The sequence below is a fragment of the Vipera ursinii genome (genome assembly GCF_947247035.1).
Source record: "Vipera ursinii genome assembly, chromosome: 2".
NCBI classification, from domain to species: domain Eukaryota; kingdom Metazoa; phylum Chordata; class Lepidosauria; order Squamata; family Viperidae; genus Vipera; species Vipera ursinii.
The window spans coordinates 193,532,483-193,553,268 of NC_139513.1; the positions used below are offsets into that span (position 1 = coordinate 193,532,483).

General features: G+C 37.5%; 1 protein-coding gene across 3 annotated transcripts in view; it reads right to left on the reverse strand.

Moving 5' to 3' along the window:
- LOC310634446 (ephrin type-B receptor 5) overlaps positions 1–20,786 on the reverse strand; it is a 155,831-nt gene that overhangs the window by 110,820 nt on the left and 24,225 nt on the right. For 2 of the 3 annotated variants that reach the window (XM_083352836.1, XM_083352835.1), the window contains exon 3: positions 10,348–10,577. In XM_083352836.1, the coding sequence (XP_083208962.1) occupies positions 10,348–10,444 (97 nt within the window). In that variant the 5' untranslated portion in view covers positions 10,445–10,577. Of the gene's footprint in view, positions 1–10,347; positions 10,578–15,148; positions 15,194–16,201; positions 16,245–20,786 lie in introns of those variants that run through there. The other variant, XM_083352837.1, reaches the window with a different exon arrangement.

Genomic DNA, 20,786 nt, shown 5'->3' on the forward strand with positions numbered 1-20,786 from the left:
TCTTGTTAATGTTACCTACTTTGGTAATGAAATGTCTGGCAAAAAAAAACACAACCAAGCTCAGAAAGCACCAGATCTATAAATGTACTTTCACTTCCTGCTCAAAATGGCTACGTTAACGGGGGGGGGGGGAGAGAAGAGGGCAAAAGGCTATCAAGCACTGAGCAAATCATATTATAGAACTGTTCGATTTGTGTTAGGTTTGAGGATGACAACTTTCACTCAGCTGTACGTCACGTATTCAACGGGCAAAAACACAAACAGCAAGCCCATGACAAAGTCACAACCGGATGGGCTTAAGGATATTTCTGAATCCTGCATTGTCTCCAGATCTTCAGATGGTGAAGACGGTGGTAATGGAAGGGAACGCATTTTCCTCCATCAGCTTCATTATTTCTTAGTCACAAAAAAGAATTCAATGGTTCTACCAATAGTAATAGGAGCCCTGGGAGCAATGCCTGAAGGGCTGCCTGGATACGTGGAAACTTATTAGACATGAATATTCTGAGTTTGCAAAAACAAAAAAAAAACCCCAACCTTACTCAGAACTGCTTATATACTGAGACACTACCTTAACAGCTCTTGGGTCCCTGGTTAGGACTTGAACTGTTAAGTTTTTACCAATCCCAGACTGTGAATCGAATTGAAGATTAACCAATTATCATCATCGCCATCATCATCATCATCACCATCACCATCTATGCCTTGGTTGGATTATATTCAGAATCCTGCAATATGCTCTACAGGTCTGAATAATTTTATTTATTTTATACTTATTAGCCAGATTTCTTCATTAAAGCAGAATCTTGGCAGATTCAATAATTAATGACTGGACCGGTATACATGAGGGTCAAAGAATTAATCAACAAAAGCCAGTCACTTTCTGGGATGAACTGACTGTGATGGGCTTAATTTTTAAGCTTTAAACTCCTTGCATTTGTTAGAGAACATCTCCTTCCCTACGAAGCTATTCAAGCATTCAAATTGACAGGGGGAAAAAAGCCCCTTTGAGAGCCACATCTGTCATACAGACCGGCTTTTCAGGCACATGAGAAACATCCGCTGCATTGCACAGAAATGGTGAAATGTTCCCCCATTCGAATTAGTCCCCTATTCTCTTACTTGGTTAAAAAAACATAAGACATATCTTTTTAATTAAATAGTTTAAAAATGTTAGCAGATTTTAAATGCTGGAGCGTTTTTGTTTTTTTCCCTTTTAATTATTTCTACTATGTCAGGAGTTTTTTTTTCCTCAGAAGTATCATTACATATGAATAAAATGACAATTTACCATACGTCTACATGAGATTTTAACTGGTATGTAAATAACAAAACATAGCTAGTATTTCTCCCTTTATTTCTAGTGGAATTTTTTCATAACGTCAGATATTTGCAGAAATTCCACTGAGTGTTTCTTAAATCAGCAGACTTTTCTCAACCACATCAGCACAGATGTGCATTTCCTCCATCATTAACCCCCAAAACTGATTTTGATTCTCCCTATCTACCTAACAGCTTTGCATTTGCCCCTTTTTCCTCAAAGCCTATGGCTGGTTGCACACTATATTTGATCCCCAAGCAAAGACTGGAAGTGCTTGTCCATTTTTCTCCCCACAATCTCTTGCTAGAATCGCTGAAACGCTAGTTGAGCACACCTTTCAATTTCTTAATTGAACTTTGTCTGCAATGCTATGCAAGCTCATGAAATATACCTCATTCATCCAAGCGTGTTTGCTTTTTTTTTTCCGTCTCCAGATGCGCACACAATATTTTGTGCATCCAGTTGAAAATTACTCAGTTTAAAATTAGAAGGAGAGGGTGTCCAAAATTCTTGTATACATTAGCTCTGTATCAGAAACTGAATTTGGCAATTTCCTTGGGATCCTTATTTAGCACTTATCCAGGACCATCTCCCTTTTGCCTGCTTGATCTGTATGTCAACTCCTCACCTGGCTCTCATAAAATTCTCTTTAAAGTATCTTTAAAGTTAAAAAAAATGACGAGTTTTGTCCACTGCTGCTCAATACAACTGTGTTGCAAACTGCAGCACTCTTGGTTTCAGCTTTTAACAACCAGGAAACCAAGTTTCAGGGTGTTCACTGTTGCTACTCAATCATTCTGGGATCTTTAAAATACAAGAGAGGTTTCAGTTTTTCAATGCAGGAAACTGGGAAAAATTATCCACTGGAGATAAAAAAAAAAACTTTCTGCCTAACTCACCCATTCCTAACATTAGGGAGTCTTATCCCCTCCCACACTGCAGCACTTGACAACATAACAACAGTTTGGAGGAAAAAATAATTTCTTAACATCCGAGTGTACTTGGATCTTATGAGGGCTGTCATAGATGATAAAATATGGATTCATGCCCTAATCCTGCCATTTGCCTTCACTCAACCCCACAATGATAGTTGGAAGAGAAAGCAATAATTCTCACCACATGCTGTCTAGCATTTCTGGAAGAAAGGCTGAGACATAAAGTATAGTAAGTAGGTGGCCTTCCCATGAATCTATAGACCTTTGTTGTTGTGCCAAGAAATAAAGTAGAGCAAACAAAATGCAATTACCTAGGCAAATGAATATCTTGTGCCATATAAGAATTGACATGGTAGACAAGCAAGGTAAGGCTTACAGAGCAATTCCTGTCGATTCAGCTAAAAGGCTCCAAAGCAATTCTTGCAGTCTGATAAAGTAAATGGAAATATTTCAAAACATGGCAAATTAGGAGCATGGGGATGTTTTTTTCTCTCTTAAGAGAGGCTTTGGTCCTTCAGTAAAGGAAATTGGGAGAAAAAAGTTCCAACAATTCAGAGGTCCCACTTTAATGTATTCAGTCATATATGACAGCTAGAGTTTTACTTATTCCTTTGCAAAATTCTGTATCATCATTATAGGTGGGTAGTCTACAGATAAAGTCCACTAAGATGGGTAGAAACCTAATAATCTAAGTGCTAATCAAGCACCTAAGAATTATTAAAGTAGCATCGAAGAATATAAGAACCCAAGCAGAATAATTTTTTTGTAAATTTTAAGATTTTCAAATCTGATAAATTCAATATTTCCAGATACTGAAGGAGTCATTTGGGTATTGCTTCAAAGGCTCCAATCATGACTGGGATAACAATGGATTTCTTTTTTCCATAGGTTTTTGTCTTTGATCTGCAAGTCCCTATATTTTGTAATTTTTTCCAGTTGTTTTTCCTCCATCCTAGCATCACCTAGTATAGCAACACCATGGACTTTCTTCTTTTCAAAAATTGGTATATCAGATATGTTATGAGCAAGATGAGGAAAATTTAGACCTAAAGTTCCATAACATCTTAACTCACCCATTTTGCAAAACCTTCTCAACTTGATGGCCCCAGTATTTTTACTAATTATTATATGTGTAAAAATGTGGAATCAATCTGCCAGTTCTTTAAGTGGTGTTAGCCCAAGAATTTAGGATGTTGTAATCCCTCAGAGTAGTACAAGCAGTGGCCTTTTGAAACTGACAGATGAAAATTTTATCAATGTACATATTTTCTAAGTGCCATCCAAGATTTTTAGTATGGCACTCAGTGTGCCAATAACCCCTGGGATCGTCAAACCTAGTTTAGACCATCTCCTTTCAATTTTGATTTTCATATTTTGACACTTTGTGATCTTCTCCATTTTATTGTCTTCTCTTCTACTATCTCCTGGTATTGCCAAATCAACTATGCATACTTTCTTCTTTTCAACCAGAGTTAAATCCTGTGTATTATGAGCCAAGACTTTATGAGTTTGTATTCAGAAATCTCACAATATTTTAACCTACTCATTTTCAACTACTTTTGCCTTTTCACCAGTTTTTCTTTACTGGCACATAATAATTTTTACACATGTTCCAATAAATCATTTTGGTGATTGTGATATGCCATTATTTATAATCAGTTTGTGCAATCTTCTTCCAGAAGCTATCTGTCCCTTTGCACAATCTGCACTTTGAAGAATTTGATGATTTTTCAATTCTTTCTTGATTGCATTAGTTTGAACAGCTTGCTCTTAAGCAGCCAAAAATCAAGCCCTTCAGTTTCTTTTTTAATATTCCAGTTGTAAGCCATTGCCAGGTTTTATCTTTAACCACCTTACCTTTGATCTTTTGTAGAAATTGACTATGTAATGCTTTACCTTGCCAGCATTGTTATTGAGTTTATTACATTATTTCAATATTCATGTTTTGTTTCCTATACATTCATCAAGTTCCATTTTTTTTTAAACTTGCATCATGCTTGTTCTTGGCTGCCTTTTATGTAATCAACCAATGCATGTTTTTCTTCTTTGACAGTTTGTTTGACTTGAAGTAAAGCTCTTCCTACATTTCTATGGGGCAGATATAATTTATTACTATCACTCTAGGGAAGTAATGCATAGTGAATACATTTGTTATTTTTTGATCCAAACTGTCCAGTTCAACTTATAGCTAATTAATAATTCCAGCAATGTATCATATCACAGATATGGCCCAATTATTGATGACTTCGGTGGTGTTTTCACCATTCAGTTTTGTCTTTAGAAATTTTCTGACTTTTCGGATGTATTCTTTACTAATCACATTTTTAATTTGTCCACACTGATGTTCTCAAAATGTAAATTGCCCAGGTTGTATTCTTTATCCTAATAGCTCCTAATGGTTTGTTCATCTGGCATTTCAATTCTATTACTCTTTGTGATTTTATCCTGATTTTTTGCTACTATAGCACATTTCTCTAAGCCAAATTACACTGCTATATCTATGCTAAAAATTCTTATACTATTTGTCAATGGCTGAATTTTTATTTCCATACAGCTTCCATATAAAAATGTGAGATTTTATTAGCCATTTTTACTTCCTGGTAGCAAAGACTATTTCCTTCAAAATCACTGAAAGTAGGATCATAGCAATGATAAATAATAAGGATAATGATGAGTCACCTTGGAAGATGCCTGTCCTAATGTTGATGAGTCCATATTTTTTATTTCCAACCCACCAATTCTGTTTTTTACCCCTTCATTATTTTTTCTACAAACATTCTAATGTTTTTCACTGATGCCAGTTGTTTCCAAACATTTGGTGATCCAGGTTTGTGGTAATGAATTAAATATCTTTTTATAATCAATTCAGATCATATGGAATTTGGCTTTTTGCCTTTTGCCATTCTCCAAACCATTTTATATATCAGAAGATGATCTTTGGTACCTCTGCTTTTCCTTTTGTTTTCTTTCTGTTCTATTGGAAGAATATTATTTTTTTCTAAATAATCTTGAATGTTGTTTGCTATTATGTGAGTAATCAAACATTTTATGCAAGCATGTTGTCATCCTATAGTTTCCTGATGTTGTCCCCTTTGCTGGGTCTTTTTGAATCACATAGGGTTTGCCAGTTATTATTATTACTACTAACAAGAGGAAGAAGACGTCTGAACAACTGAGGCAAAATAAATCAAGGATAGTACCAATAGTAATAGACTAGAGTAATAGTCATGTTGCATGTAATCCCAAAACAACTGGAGCACCACTTGAACACCATCAGCATTGACAAAATCACCATCAGTCAATTGCAAAAGGCAGCTTTACTCACAACAGCTTACATTCTGCAATGATACCTTTAGCACCATCAAACAATAATATCTGCCTATCCCAGGTCCTTGGGAAGGACTCAGTAGGTAGACAAAAATGCCAAATCCAGTCTAAACATCTGGCTGACTATGTAACAAACAACAACAACAATAATAATAGCATTAGACCAGATTAATGATTCTCTCTGAATCTTGCTTCTTTAGTAACATGCTTGCTGAAGACTTGACAGATCTACTCTAAAAAGTCTTCGACAAACATGTTACTGTAGGGTGCTATTGGGGTCAAGTTATATTTATGATTTCTCAGAAGCTTGTGATGGGCTGCTGGTTAGCTATTGGGACAAACAAGGTGCTAGAGTAGTCTTGACAGTTCTACACAGCTTGCTTTATATTTTTGGCTTCTGTGTTCTGTTAAGTCTTTATTATCCTGAAGCCAGTGGCGGGATTCAGCCAGTTCGCACCAGTTCAACAAAACCGGTAGCTAATCTTTTGTTGCCCAGGCCCAGAATGGACTTCTGGAAGTGGCATCCACATAAAGAACCAGTTGTTCACATATTTGAAACCCACCACTTCCTGAAGCTATCTTGGGTTAGCAAATAGGAATAGAAGGGGCATTCTCAAATGGAACCACGTGTACATAGAAATTAGAAATTGGTACAGACAGAAACAAATAAAAGGTCTAAGCTATAAAAGAAATGGGATACATAAGTGAGCCAAGTTAAGGAAGCTGATGGAGGAAAGGAATTAGCTACCAGTGCCAGCTTTCAAGGATTTAATTCTTCAAGCAGTCCAAAAAACTAGATGAAACCTCAGAACCAAGGTCAGCTATTTTTCTTAGGTTGGAACAGAACTTTTACTTTACCCACAAAAGTACCAAGTCCCATTTCCCACATCTGCAAGGATCCATAATGATAATGAATCCATTGGGCAGACTGGGCTAGAAATGGCATAAACAGAAAATACCGAGAACCATTTAGGAGGAGGCAACAGATCAATTCTTGTATCAATAAATTATAGAACAAATAAATAAAAGCATATGTGCAGCGGGGAACATGAGAGGAACCCAATGAATATATGTAGCAATCATCCCAGATTAAAAAAGCAAATGCAGAACATTATAGATGGAGAACATTATTATAATTGAGAAACATTAGGGCCACTTGCCAATGAAGATAATGCAGCTTCACCAAGTAACAAGATTAAAAAAATGAATTCCCTGCCCCCAAGGGACTTTAATCAACATTTCCATTATATGGGGTGTAATGATTGGATCAAATGAAAGGCCTGTAAAGTGCAATGTCTTGTTTCCTACATTTGCCAACTGGATATCTGTGGGAAGCCCACGGGCACAGTAGGAAAACAAGTCCCTTTCTCTGCAAACAGTATTCAGTAGCATCAGCAGTAGCGCCTTCCAATTATGGCTATGGAGCTTCCATTTAAAGTCACAGCTAGTTAGAGAAGGAAAAGGCAAAGCCAGTGAAGAATAAATGCCAGCCAAACACAAAATCCTTGTTCTAGACCTTGTTTCAATTGAAGAGAAGAATGTTGGTGTTATGTTTCGTGGCTTCAAAAACCAAGCACCACAAAAATATTTCTTAGGCTGGAATTCTAGGTAACGGGCGGCAGCAAAGGAGAGAGGAGAGAGGGAAAGTTTTTTAGACCTCAAGAGACCATTGCAGAGGGTTTTAAAATGGGAGGGGGAGTCAATCCTGTTTTGGCAGAAAAGATTTTCAAAAAAAATGGAGGTACATATATTTTAAGGCTATTAGACAGGGCTTTTTTTCTCATAGAACGCTCAGAACGGAGTTCCGGCACCTTTCTTGGATGGAACCTTGTAGGGTAGGCAAGGCAGGTTGTATGACATGTGTGAGTTCCGGCACCTTTTTCTTTTACAAAAAAAGCACTGCTATTAGAACTTATATTAGTCAGTTCCTGCCATGATTGAAAACAATGTGGAGGAAAAGGATGCTCCACTATAAGGAGATTGATGTCGTATCAGAGGAATGTCAGAAAGCAGGCAAAAACCGGAGAGGGGAAACAGGGATAGAAAGTGAACCAGGGAGGGAAAGAAAGGGTATCATGAGCACTCCTGTAGCTGGGCCAAAGAAAATCCCGGCGGCCACATGTGCTCACTGACCTGAGCCATTTCATGATGAATGCACATCTCTCTCTCCCATGTGAAGGCTTCTGGAAAAGACAGGTCAGAAAGCAGAGGGAAAGCCAATGGAGGCAAAGGACCAGGCTGTGATGAATGAAAAATAAGCAGTGTTGGGGTGTACAGACTTGGACAAGAAAGGGAAGAGAATCAGAAGACAAAAAGGAGAGTGGGGGCAACTTTCAAACAAAGAGGCTAGCTTAAAAATTTATCTCCTCGTTCATTCACTGTTTATAAACCATCCAGCAGTATCTTCATCCAATCATCATTATACTTTCATTCCCTCACCCCTATTTACAATTCCCAATTCTTATTCTGTTTGTTTTGGTATTCCTTCTCTTAAAAAAAAAAACTGGGGTCAATCATCCTAAAGGCATCACCCACTTTCTTCCTTGTTTAACTCATCCAGCTGATAACGCTTCTTCTGCTATAAGCATAGAAGCAGACACAGAGGAAGGATCCCCTCCCACCCCATCCTATGTTTATAGTACAGAAATCCAATTATTTAAAGGAGCAGTGGGTTAGTTCACAACAGATAGCACACGGCTTGCATGATCACAAGTGAGAGTGTGGCATAATTCTTCCCTTGATACGGCAGCCATCTTCCATTTGACAATTAACAACCAGAGTGCAAACTAGTCCTCGCAGCAGGAATAGGAAAGCCAGACCACAACAAAGCACATTTAAAATGGTTCCATACCACATTTTATTTAATTCCCAAGATATGGTTGTCAGTAGCTGTACAAGTTCATAATAGGAAACAGATAATTGAAAAGTATCATGATGCCCTGATATTTTCTCTTCTCTTCTTGAAACATTTGCATATGTAGAAGCCATAGCAGTAGTTCTATACAATCAAATATATATTTATATGTTTTGAATCCTCATCAGGTTTTCCTCAAGACCATGACTGGTAACTTGAGTTAAAAGTAAACTTCAAAAAGAATAAACATCTACCTATGAATAAGACCTACATTCTTCTCCTTTTGCATACCAGCAGTTCTCTCTCTTAAATTTTAATGAAGCTACTACTCTGCCGAGATGAATGTGCTCCTTCCAAACGTCTGCATAACTATATTCTCCAAAAACAACAGCCATTTTCGGATAGCAGCTTTAGGCTTTAGGGTAGAAAACAGGAGAGGGTAAATTCTAGTCCCACCCTGTGTACAAAACCTGCTGGGTGACTGTGTACCAATCACTTTATCTCAACCCAGATTGTTGGGGGCAATAAGCTGACTTTGTAATAATGCCGCTTGGGGGGGGGGAAAGCCCTAATAAGCAGGCATATACATAGAATGAAGGCTATTGCTAAGCACTTTGATTTGTGCTTAGATTGTACGCCGCCCTGAGTCTTCAGAGAAGGGCAGGATATAAATGGGATTAAAAAAAAAAACCTTAAGAAATTAAAAATGGCAAACCACTTCTGAAAAATCTTGCCAAGAAAAATGCAGGGATTTGTCCAGGCAATTTCCAAGAATTTGATACAATCGGATGAAAAATAAATAAATAAATAAAGCAAATAAAGTAGAAGTTAAAACTAGTTTCAGCTCAATACTTTCTTGTTTCAATGGTTGAATCAGCCCTGAAATCAGTACAACAGGGTGTTTTTTTTAATTACTTCATAAATTACACAGGATCCACAGAAGTTCAGAAGATAAGAAGGAGATAATTCCTTAGAAATACCATCTAAAGATTGCTATCAAGAATGGCAAGAGTCTCAGTGACTCCTTAGGTTATCCTATGCAATTGCTTTAAACCCACATCTTTTTAATATTAAATTTAAATCTGAGATTTTTATCACTTTCAACTTTCTTTAGCATCATTGCAGAGCATTTTTTTCTTTCTTTCTATAAATCTCAAGGACTAGAACTTTTAATTTTTTAAAAAGCAGCCATCAGAAATAATGTCTTTTGTTACCTTTTGTAGTATGGACATTTGTAATAACTCAAATAATTCTAATGTCTTTCAGGATTCACAGAAGATTAGTAGAGTTTCTCTGAGTGGCAAGAAATTTGTGGGTTTAATAATAAACCAGCATTTGAGTATATTTAATATTTATTAAATATGTAAATTAAAGATTGGGACTGAGACAAGATACACCGTAAAAGCCAAAGAATCTGTAGCCTCTGGATGGGTGAGGTTTTGTTGTTGTTGTTTTTGAGAACTGGAAAACTAAAGATTTGAAAACTTTGATCAGCTTTCCTCCAGCCATACAGCATATCTGGCATAAAATATTTAGGAATGTCATTTAATAATCAGTACTTGCAAGAGCAGAACTGCCTAGCAAAGGATCTGTAAGGATCTTCAGCTAGCTCTGAAAACATTAGTCAACAGCAAATGCCACTTGTAAATAAAGAAGTTGTGGATAAATATTTGACACAATGGGAAAGGTGGGAGGAAAGAGAGGAAGAGGAGAACTTGCAGCAAGATGGATGGATTCCGTTACAGTGCCAATGGGTGCACTGTGGGGAGACCTGAAAGAATAGAGTAGGAATAGATTGTCATGGAGAAAATTTACCTTATGTGATCATTAGGAATCCAAAATGATTTGATGGCACATAATCAATCAATCAATAATATTTCTATTATAGAGTGAATCAACTTTGAATTTACCTTCCAGAGAAGATGCTAGGCCAAGAAGGCACATTATCCACAGCCAAACCATTATCACTCCTTGTTCCTTCATTCTCCTGATGGTGTTAGGATCCATTTAGTTTCTCCAGCACTTCCGGCATTTTCCATGAACCAGAGTTACCACAAAAGATATTCCAGAGGACAAGAAAGGCCACAAGTCTAAATGTACCAAAGCGCAGGCAGCTCCGCATGAAAAGGAGTGAAGGGCTCTGCAATAAAAGAAGAAAGTGAAAGACAAATGCCAAAGGCCAACCCTTCTAAAGCAACTAACCCTGAAAAATTCCCCAATTTAATATCCTACCAGGAAAGGAAAAAACATAAATCATGATTTAATAAATTGTTTCCTTTAATAAATTATCCTTTAAAAACTTACATACATTTGCCCTGAGGGAATTCCTTTTTGCACAAAACCCACAGAGAAATGAATTTCCTTTCGGAGCACTTCTCATTGCAAGCCCAACCTTCACGCCAGATTGCATGCTACAGTATATGTCAGGGGTAGGCAACCTTGGCTCTTTTATGACTCATGGACTGGCTCAGGAATTCTGGGAGTTGAAGTCCACGAGTCATAAAAGAGCCAAGGTTGACTACCCCTGGTATATATGGTGTCCATTCTAAATGTTTTTGAAAACACATTCCACTACAAATGATAGGAATTTGAAACAACATTATGTTTATAATGTTTATAACATATTTATAACATTATCCTCATTTTCATAGCTTCTTCCCCACTCTGACTTTTGGTCAGGTTTGTTCTGGTTTAAAAGTTACAGGTGGTGCAAAGTTCTGAAAGGTGGTGAAATAGTAAAACATGTTGGATTGGGATGAGTGAGATCTAGTATATAATTCCCACACAGCCATAGAAATCTGAGTAACTTTGATCTAAACACTTTCTTTCCATTCAGCCTACCTCACAAAGTAATCTGAAAAGAGTACAATTTGGGGGGAGACCACAGGTATGCCATTTTGATCTGCTACAGGCAGGGCTTTTTTTCTCATAGAACACTCAGAACGGCATTCCGGCGCCTCTTTTTTTGAAGAAAAAAAAAGCTCCCTCTATTGGCTTTACGAGTAGGCAATCTTTGCTCTTTTTTATGATTCGTGGACTTCAACTCCCAGAAATCCTGAGCCAGCCACACTGAGGGGAAAGAGAGAGGTTTCCAAGCTGAGCCATGCTGGCTCAGGAATTCTGGGAGTTGAAGTCCTTGAGTCATAAAAGAGCCAAGGTTGCCTACCCTGCACTAGAGGAGAACATTAAAATTATTTACAAGGTTACTTCTTTATCAACTAAACTTTTAGCATCTAAAACAGCTAATTCAAAAAAGCCAACAGGAAAGAACCTCACATTTTTCATCTGCTTCTGTCTTTTGGAAGGTAAAATTAGATAACAAAATTATCTATTTCCTATGTTAACATCTCTGCAATGAAATCAATAAAGGTAACAGGAAAGAAATGAGAAACATTTTTCTCAATGTAATATGTCTAATTTAGCTGATGCTAGAAAAAAATAGTATCTTTTGTACATACTCTATTACAACTAAACCACTTTAAATTAAACAATTCTTAAGAATGAAATATTCTTAATTTGGACTTTACTTTTACTGTTTGGACTGCTGTGTGTTTTGAAAAATAGATTATTTAGAATCTAATTATGTTGCACTTCAGTCTTTAAATAATTAACCTAGTATATACATAACAATATATGATGTTTTCCATGGTGAGCTTAACATCATTAAAATAATTTCTTAGTGGTATTATCTGTACATTAAAATTTTGTTTAGTCACAATCTTTCACTTTTCACATTCGGGACAAGCATTGGTCATGTATCCTAGCAAAAGATGTTACATACAGTATGTGCATTAGTGTAGTCAGTAGCATATGCCTTTTTAAAAATATCAAACATGCAAAGAAACAAAAATAAGTCCAAAATATCTGTATTACATCCAGAAATGCCAACTTTGCAACCAATCTTTCTCATCCATAACTATAGCACCCTAAGGATACCTGCATACATGCAAATGCTTCTCGGGGATCAGTAACGCAGCAGGGATTGCTTTTTCCTTCCAGTAACAGATTGCTGGGAAATACCAAACATGGCCTTGAGAATTCCAATGTTTGTTACAAATTTTTCTGGATGTGGTTGGAAAGAGGCTGTTTGGTGCCAGAGACCACTGCCATGAGGAACACAGCTCTGGGTTGGGCTTCGGAGGAGCTCCGGGTGGGGGCTCAGCACGGGCCGCGGTGTGGCAACTGCGGGGAAGGGAATCCTCACAGCGGCTGTAAGGAGGGGAATCCCTGCGGCATGTGGCTCCGAGCCACAGGGGCAGGGGTGCAAAGGACGGGCGGTGACGCTGTAGCAAGACACCAGCATTGCTCCCAGTGACAGCACCTCTGAGTTCCGGCACCTTTTTTTTTTTTAGAAAAAAAGCACTGGCTAGAGGAAATTTCAGTTATGCATATAAAAACAAGTAAATATCCCCAACCACATCCCAATATCAGCTTTCTCACTTTTGCAATTTTTCAATTTCATTACCCATGTTGTGTCAGAGCTAATACTGTAGTCTTTACATCCATCGTCAATAAAAATATTCTTCTCTAATTTTTGCATAAACAGAGCCAAGTTGGTGCCATGGCTAATTCAACATGCTAGAAACTCGGAGATTGTGAGTTCTAGTCCTGCCTTAGGCACAAAGCCATCTGGTGATCTTGAGCCAGTCCCCCTCTCTCAGACCTAGGAATCAGGTAATCGCTTTCGGAAAAACCTTGCCAAGAAAACTGCAGGGACTTGTCCAGGCAGTCGCCAGGAGTCAACTTTCATATCATGGTTTCAGCAAAGGCAGAAACAATCCATGCAGTTGTTAGGCAAAACATAGGCGTGGAGTGGGTGCTTGGGAGGTGAGGCTTGCAAGAACATCAGGAAAGCTTATTTGGAGAGATGACAGGAGATAGGTAGGAGGAAGGTAACAGAAAAAAAGTTAAGGAAGCAAAAGGACGGTGGGTGCATGTGTAGACTAAAGGCTGAGGAGAAGACATGATTCAAGTCAGTATTTCTTTCATTCCAATCACAATCTTCCTTGCAGTTTTAAGTCATTATTCACATTTGGTGAAAGAGCTGTAGCATATCAAGCAACAGCTTGAAAAGTACCAAGGGATGAGCCAGAGACTTGGTCAGGGACATGCGGAGGTCAAAACAAAGCAGGAGTGAAGAACAGGAAATCAAGTGGCTTTTGGTAAGGGAAGGCTCTCCCCACACGGTTTAAATCCATTTGCCTCTGAGTAAACACAGGTCAGGTTTTCCCTGCTCAGCAGTTGCCAATAATGAGGCATTGGGTTTGCTTGTAGAGCCAGCATCTTGCCACTTGCTCATGAGACACTTAATTTGCCAGGGTGCAGGATCCTAATGGGGAGGTTGCCCTGTTTCTTGGCTGTGAGGCCATGATATCAACATTCAGTCAAAGCCATATGCACACATAGCATCTTTGCATAGCATCTTTTCCCTGCACTCCCAGGAAATCATGCAGAATGGAAAAGAACATGTCCATATGTCCTAACCCTAACCTTATTTATCCTAGGTTCTCTTCAATTCTTATTTTTTCTATGCATCTTGTAATTAGGGTTGGATGAAGAAACATTGCTTATCAGCCTACCAAGTTCACATTTCTGAAATCAGGATGTGCGTCAAGAAAGAATTGAAATTCAGGATTTAAATTTTTCAGAATGTTTCAGAACAGTTATTCAAACAAATATATGTATGTTTGGGGACATGAGTACAAAAATAAAATTCTTCTTTAGAAAATGTACAAAGAAGCTTTTAATTGTAAGTGAAACTGTTTACAAAAAAATATGGGCTATGTAAAGACATGAATTAGGAGTCATGTACACACAAGGAGCTTCAAAGTAGACAAAATAAAGTTTTTCTACACAAAATATATGTTGACACTGAAGAAAGCTTAATTAAATGAATTAATGGAAGTCACTCCTATTAAGTGAACTAATTTTCCACATCTGGCAATTATGTACCACTGTATACCAGCTGATGGACACATGTGTCATGTCCTGCCTCCATGCTTCCTAGATATCTGGCTGGAGATAGTGATGATTATTTTTTTTTCCTTTTTATCAGCAGATACCATGTGCCTTCTAAGAGAGATTAACAGTCTTAATGCTATCAGGCAAAGGATATGAGAGGTAAAATTTGCTATTTCCTCTTGAATGGATATTTGTCTGGTAGGAGAACATGGCGAAAATTGGAATGGACTGGAATCAGAATAAAAATGACTCCCAAGCCTACTGAAAAGTTCTATGACCGAAGCAGAACAACTGCATTATAAAAACCCATCTGAAAGAATTCACAGTACACACAACAGAGACATGCTACAACTGCTTGCAACTGAAATAGATTTCCAGGCAATTCTCGTTGTTGCCTGGTAGGTCAGCATTTGCATTCCCTAAAACTCAGGAGGAATCTATTTTTTTTTATTTGAATTGTTGACACCAAACTGTTTCCTACACAAACAATCTGACTTTGTACATCCTGTCTTTCTCCGTCCAATACCTGCCACTCCTTGTTCTCAGAGGAACAGCATGTGTAAAGCTATGCTTGAAAAAGAACAAATTTAAGAATAGGAGATTGGGAGATTTAGCAATTCCATCTTTCCTGGATATTTATTTGGCTGTGTTGCATTAGTAGTATGGACTTGTAACCAGTCAGAAATAACAGCATAGAAACCAAAATATAAACATTTCTCTTCAGAAACTCAAAAACCACATAATTTGTACTTTGCATCTGGGATGTATTGTATGATTCTGTTATGCAGGCAGGATCTGAGGAGAAGAAAAACAAAATACAACAGCATTTTTACTTGGCCAACTTGGAAATCTCTATGTCAGTTTCCTTCGCATCTATTTAATTTATTCATAAAGCCCACAAATCCAGAATGATGAATCTGAATAGGCTCATCCAGCCATCTGTCACCTATGACCCAGGAAACTCAATGAAAGAATTCTTAAAAATCTCAAGTAAACAAGCATTTCTGAAAGCCAAAAGGGTGTCAGAAATGAATGCACAGCTTTCTTCTGGCGCGTATCCAAAGCAAGCACCAAGCAATTCAAGTCTAAAGAGAAGCATCTTTCAAACTTTTTACAATTTTCAATCTTTTTAACTTTAGGTAGAAGATAATCTTGTTGGCCTCTTCTTCTATCCACTGAAGTTTTTAATACCCTGGTTTCCTAAAATGACTGGCTTAGATCTGAAAGTTGCCAGGTCTCAAGGTATGACCAGAATTTTTAAGGATTTGATGTACTGTACTCTGTGCTGTACCATTTCTGAAAGATGGACAAAAGGCATAGGATAAGTTATCTTCTTCTTGGAAGATCCAATCTGGGTCGGTCACCAGGACCAGAGATCTGGTCCTAGTGACCGACTCAGATTGAATCTCGCAAGAAGAAAATAACTCATCCTATAAATCTCTTGCAATTTTATCCTGGACACGTGTATTTGCCTTTATTTTCTTCTTGTCTCTACAGGTTTTCTTTTAATGTTTGCAACTCATCAGTTTCTAGCAGGCACAAGGTTCAATTGAAATATTTCTGTGGCTCATAGGCACTATTTCCAACCCTCTTCTCTTCTATTATCTCCACCCTCTTTGCAACATCATTGCTTATCTTCCAGGTTACTTAAGAGTGTCTGCTCATTAAACAGCCTGGCAATCCTTGGAAGTAGTTCAAGGTCACTGAAGTCACAAGGGGGGAAAAATGAAAGAGTCAATCAGATCAAAAGACTTTGTAAGGATTGGATTTGTAAGCTATCTTGAGAAAGCTACAAAAACTCACCTCACCAACTCATTCAAAGTATGTAACAGCAGCTAACAGTGCAACCTACAGAAGACAGTAATAAGGTTGACAAGGTTTGCTTATGAAAAACAGTTCTGTGCTTCCTGAATAAAGAAACAATTGGATTGACTAGAGTTGTTGGAGTTGTTAATTAAAAACTCTTTAGCAATTATAGGCCTGGATATACATCAAGCCAAACAGCTACAAAACTATTTTGCCAGGATGGAGTAGCAAAACTACTAAAGCATTGGTATGAATGCAGTTACTTTTAAACTCCCTTGTGGCCTTTGCATGTTTACTCAGATTTTTTGGCAACAGGTTGAGGTGGGGGTTAAACTATTTCAATTGCTAAATTCAACTTAGTTTAAAAAAATTACAATCTTTGCCTGCAATATTGTTTCCTATATGACGTCCCAGTCATTTATCTGCTTATTTCAAGAGATTTCCAGTTGACCCCAAAACTGTCATGTATGTGAGATTGGTGGCATATAAATTTAGTAACTCAATCAAATTTTTCAACAGCGGTGGTCGTCGGAGCAGGTGGCAATGAGCTCACTGCTCTGCAGATGGTAAGGAAGACACCTTGAAAGCTCACCAACAACCTGAAATGATCTTAGTGATAACTGGATCAAACATTTTTTTATTGGATAAAAGTTGGTGGCAATTCTAGTTACCAATAAAACTCAACACTCACATCCAAAAGCAAAATACAGATTCCCTTCTGCAAATCTGTAAGTACCAGGTACATTCACATGTAACAAAATATTGTTTGTGCAAACACCTTTTTCTTTACTTCACCTTCACAATTGGATGATTTACCTACACACATGCAAAAGCAGAGAGGAGTGAAAGTGAATTCCCTCCTCTCTAGGAGGAGGAAAAGTGAGAAGGAAAAGAAGAAAGAACTACAATGCAACATGTGGTTTCATTTTGCTCAATTCCTGCTTATCTTCATGCAGGGCTGGCTGTATTTTAAGGCTTGGCCCCTTTCCAAGTAATGAAGCCATGCAAATTGGAGCAAGTGTCAGTTAAAGTTGGTGTGGGTGGGTTTCCTAATCTTGAAATGCACCACTACACATACCTTTTGACTAATAGCAAATTGTGGGCATCTTCACTTAATGCAAATTCAACTACTTGGGTCCTTTTGGAATATTTGGAGAGCTAGCTTAGTCTAATGCAGGGGTAGGCAACCTTGGCTCTTTTATGACTCATGGACTTTAACTCTATATACAGTAGGGCTTTAGTCAGACTCCATTTGAAATACTGTGTCCAGTTCTGAAGACCTCACTTTAAAAAAAGATATTGATCAGATCAAGCGAGTCCAGAGATGAACAACAAAAATGGTGCAAGGTCAGAGGAACAAAACATATCAGGAAAGATTGGAGATACTGAATATGTACAGTTTGGATGACAGAAGGGAAAGGCAGAACATAATCGAAATCTTGAAATGTTTTAATGGCGTGAATAAGGTTCTAGAAGGTGGTATGTTCATTATTAAGCAAAAATCAAGAACACAGGGCCATAACCTCAAGCTGACAGGAGGGAAGTTCAAAAGTAATATTAAAAAGTATTATTCCACAAAAAGCTTGGGACCAACTTCCAGCACAGGTAATGTTTAAACTGAATTTAAATATGCTTGGGATGAACGCATGTCCATCATCCAAAAACAAATACCTTAAAAAAATTTAAAAAATCTCAAAGCGCAGACTTGATGGACCACTAGGTCTTTTTCTGCTGTCAGTTTTCTATGTTTCTAAAACAATGGAGAACAACCACACAAAAAACAGTATTTTCTTGAATGATGACCTACAAAGTAGGATTTTTTTTTCAGGAGGTGAAAGCTATGATCCAATTTCAAATTATGAATGATTAGACTTTAGGACTGATGAATATTGACTAATTCACAGGACAAAGTTATACTTACAGTGAGCTTAATATCAGGTTAAAAAAATCTTAGTCTTAATACATTTCATTATTTTAGACTTGGAAAAAAGTATATATCTGACATACGTAAAGGATTTTTTTGGGTAGGTAGGTAAGTAGTGAAGTATTTATTATATGATAATCACCACTGATTGAAAGCTATCAACTTAATCACAAGCATTCTTGCCACTTGTAAGAATGGATTAAGTAATCTCACACACTCATACAGAGAATTTTTTTTAAATTATTGACAATTGAAGATGAGAGTCTCAGAGTGCCCAGGAAACATTATTCTGTACGCCAAAGAGAACTGAATCTCAGATTTATCAAGGGCACCAATTTTTCCTCCAGTTCTTCCAACACAGTTGGAAAGTCTGGAGTCAACATTTGATTGGGGTACACAACAAACTGAAAACATCTCATTTGCTTTCAGTTTCACCTCTTCCCCTGTTTGGCTATTTAAGACAATGAATCAAATTTGTTTGTTTTTTTAAATGAAGTTGTTACATTAAATTGTAGCATAAGTAAATCTAATATGAAATAACTGTATATAATCAGAAATATGGTAAATTCTCATGGTCTGTCAGAGCCACTAGGTCTATTCTTAAGAAAGTCAAACACAGAAGTGAAGATATGAAAAGGGTTTTCATACTCCAGATAAATCCTGAATGGATTTACCTGAAACAATATGATATAGTATGGATGCACAGTAAAGCAGTTTTAAAGTTTCACTCCAGTTGATCAGATTGAATCACTCCTTCGATTTAAATTCCTTCAGACTGAATTACTGAACCATGTTTAATAAAATCAAGTATATTTGAATTAGTTTGGATATTTGATGGGCTTTGGCAAGCACATAGACCCACTTTTATCAAACTGAATTGATTGGATCCTGGCACTAGTACTTAACTCTCAGCCAATTTAACTTTTGAGCAGGAAACAGATAATCTGCAGCTTCTGATCTACCTCTATCACCTCCAGGGCTGCCCCAGCTAAATCCGCCATAAATTTGTTTCTGTTTCCCTGCATTTTGAAACTGCAAATGAGCAAATTTTGTAGTTCCAGTCCTTAAAAGAACCCCCATTAAAAACCCAAGAGAATGAAAAATCTAGTCTTTCCCACTTTTGAAGCAACATTCCACAAATTCTGGCCTCAGCCCTCCTCAAAACATTAAACACCAAAGGTCACAAACCCTGCTTTGGCCCACCTGATTTATCATAAAACAGGCAAGGAATGGCACCCACATACTGGCTGATTCTATGTATCAGAAGAACATTCGCTTTTCTCATTATATCCTTCCCAAATCATTCTTTAAAATGGGAATCTGTCTAGTGGTGTTTATAAAGAATGACCAGATCAGACCTTAGAGAGATAATAAAGAAGCTGATCTGTTGTAAAAGCCACCTCAACCCAACAACAAAATGCCAATCATTTTTCCAAACTAGGATTTATTCTTTAAATAACCACTTTTTCATCGTTAATAAGAATCTGAAATTTCAACCAGAATTCTTCCATTACAAGAAGATGCTGATGGGCGGATAGTGGAGGACTATCCTTCCATTTTCTCTCCAAGGATTCCTAATCAAAATCAACATCCCCCAAAATCCGTTTTTAACTAGGCTCACCGCTTGAGTACACTAAGGGGTCAACAGTATTAAGCTAGACAAATGGGCTAAATCACCATAAGGCAACTTTGTATTTTTATAATCTGGCCTTGGTTAATTCCTTTATTTACTTATTTATTTGAAATAATTGATGTACCATTCATGAACAAAAGCTCTTAAGCCAGCTGAATAAAATTTAAATGAAACAATAACTACAAAAGCCCTTTGGGATAAAAGAAATACAATGTTTTCAGTAATAGCAGCAGCAGCATATGGAAAACTATTGCAAAATGTACAGATCTTTAAAATAGCAATAGCGCTTAGACTTATGTACCACTTCACAGTGCTTTACTGCTTTACTCTCTGAGCAGTTTACAGAGTCTGCCTATTGCCCCCAAAAATCTGGGTCCTCATTTTATCAACCTCAGAAGAATGGAAGGCTGAGTCAACCTTGAGCTGGTGAGACTCAAACTGCCAAACTGCTGGCACCCAGGAAGCAGCAGAAGCAGCCTGCAGTACTGCATTTAACCACTGCGCCACCACAGCTCATAAAAGACACCACATGGAGAAAACTGTTCACATTAAAAACCATGAAAAACAATACTGTAAGCTTTTGATCAGGTGCCAAGATGACCTTCAAGATGATGCAAGTGATTTTCTGTGGGTATTCTCCAACCAGGCGCCATCACCAAATGGAGTGAAAGAATAGGAAAGAAGCCCCACAGAAGATCTTAACGTGGCCTAAGCTCTTTAGAATTTCAATATCTTCTTGGCCTGAAACATCTTAAGAAATGATAAATCAGAAAAACAAGTGAAGACAAAGAGCTGAGCCAGGAGAAGGTTGCCACCTGAGCTGGAGTAAAAGGTCAGTTTGGAAAAGGCAGGAAAAAAAGAACAAAGAACAAAGAGACAATCTTAGCTTAAGGCAGGAGAAAAATCCACAAAGTACCATGAAAGAAAGTTGACAGAAGTATGAGACGTGAAAGAGGAAGTGGGTATAAAAGAGCAAAAAAAGATATCTAAAAGCCGTTCTTCATTCCACTCTTACCCACAGATGA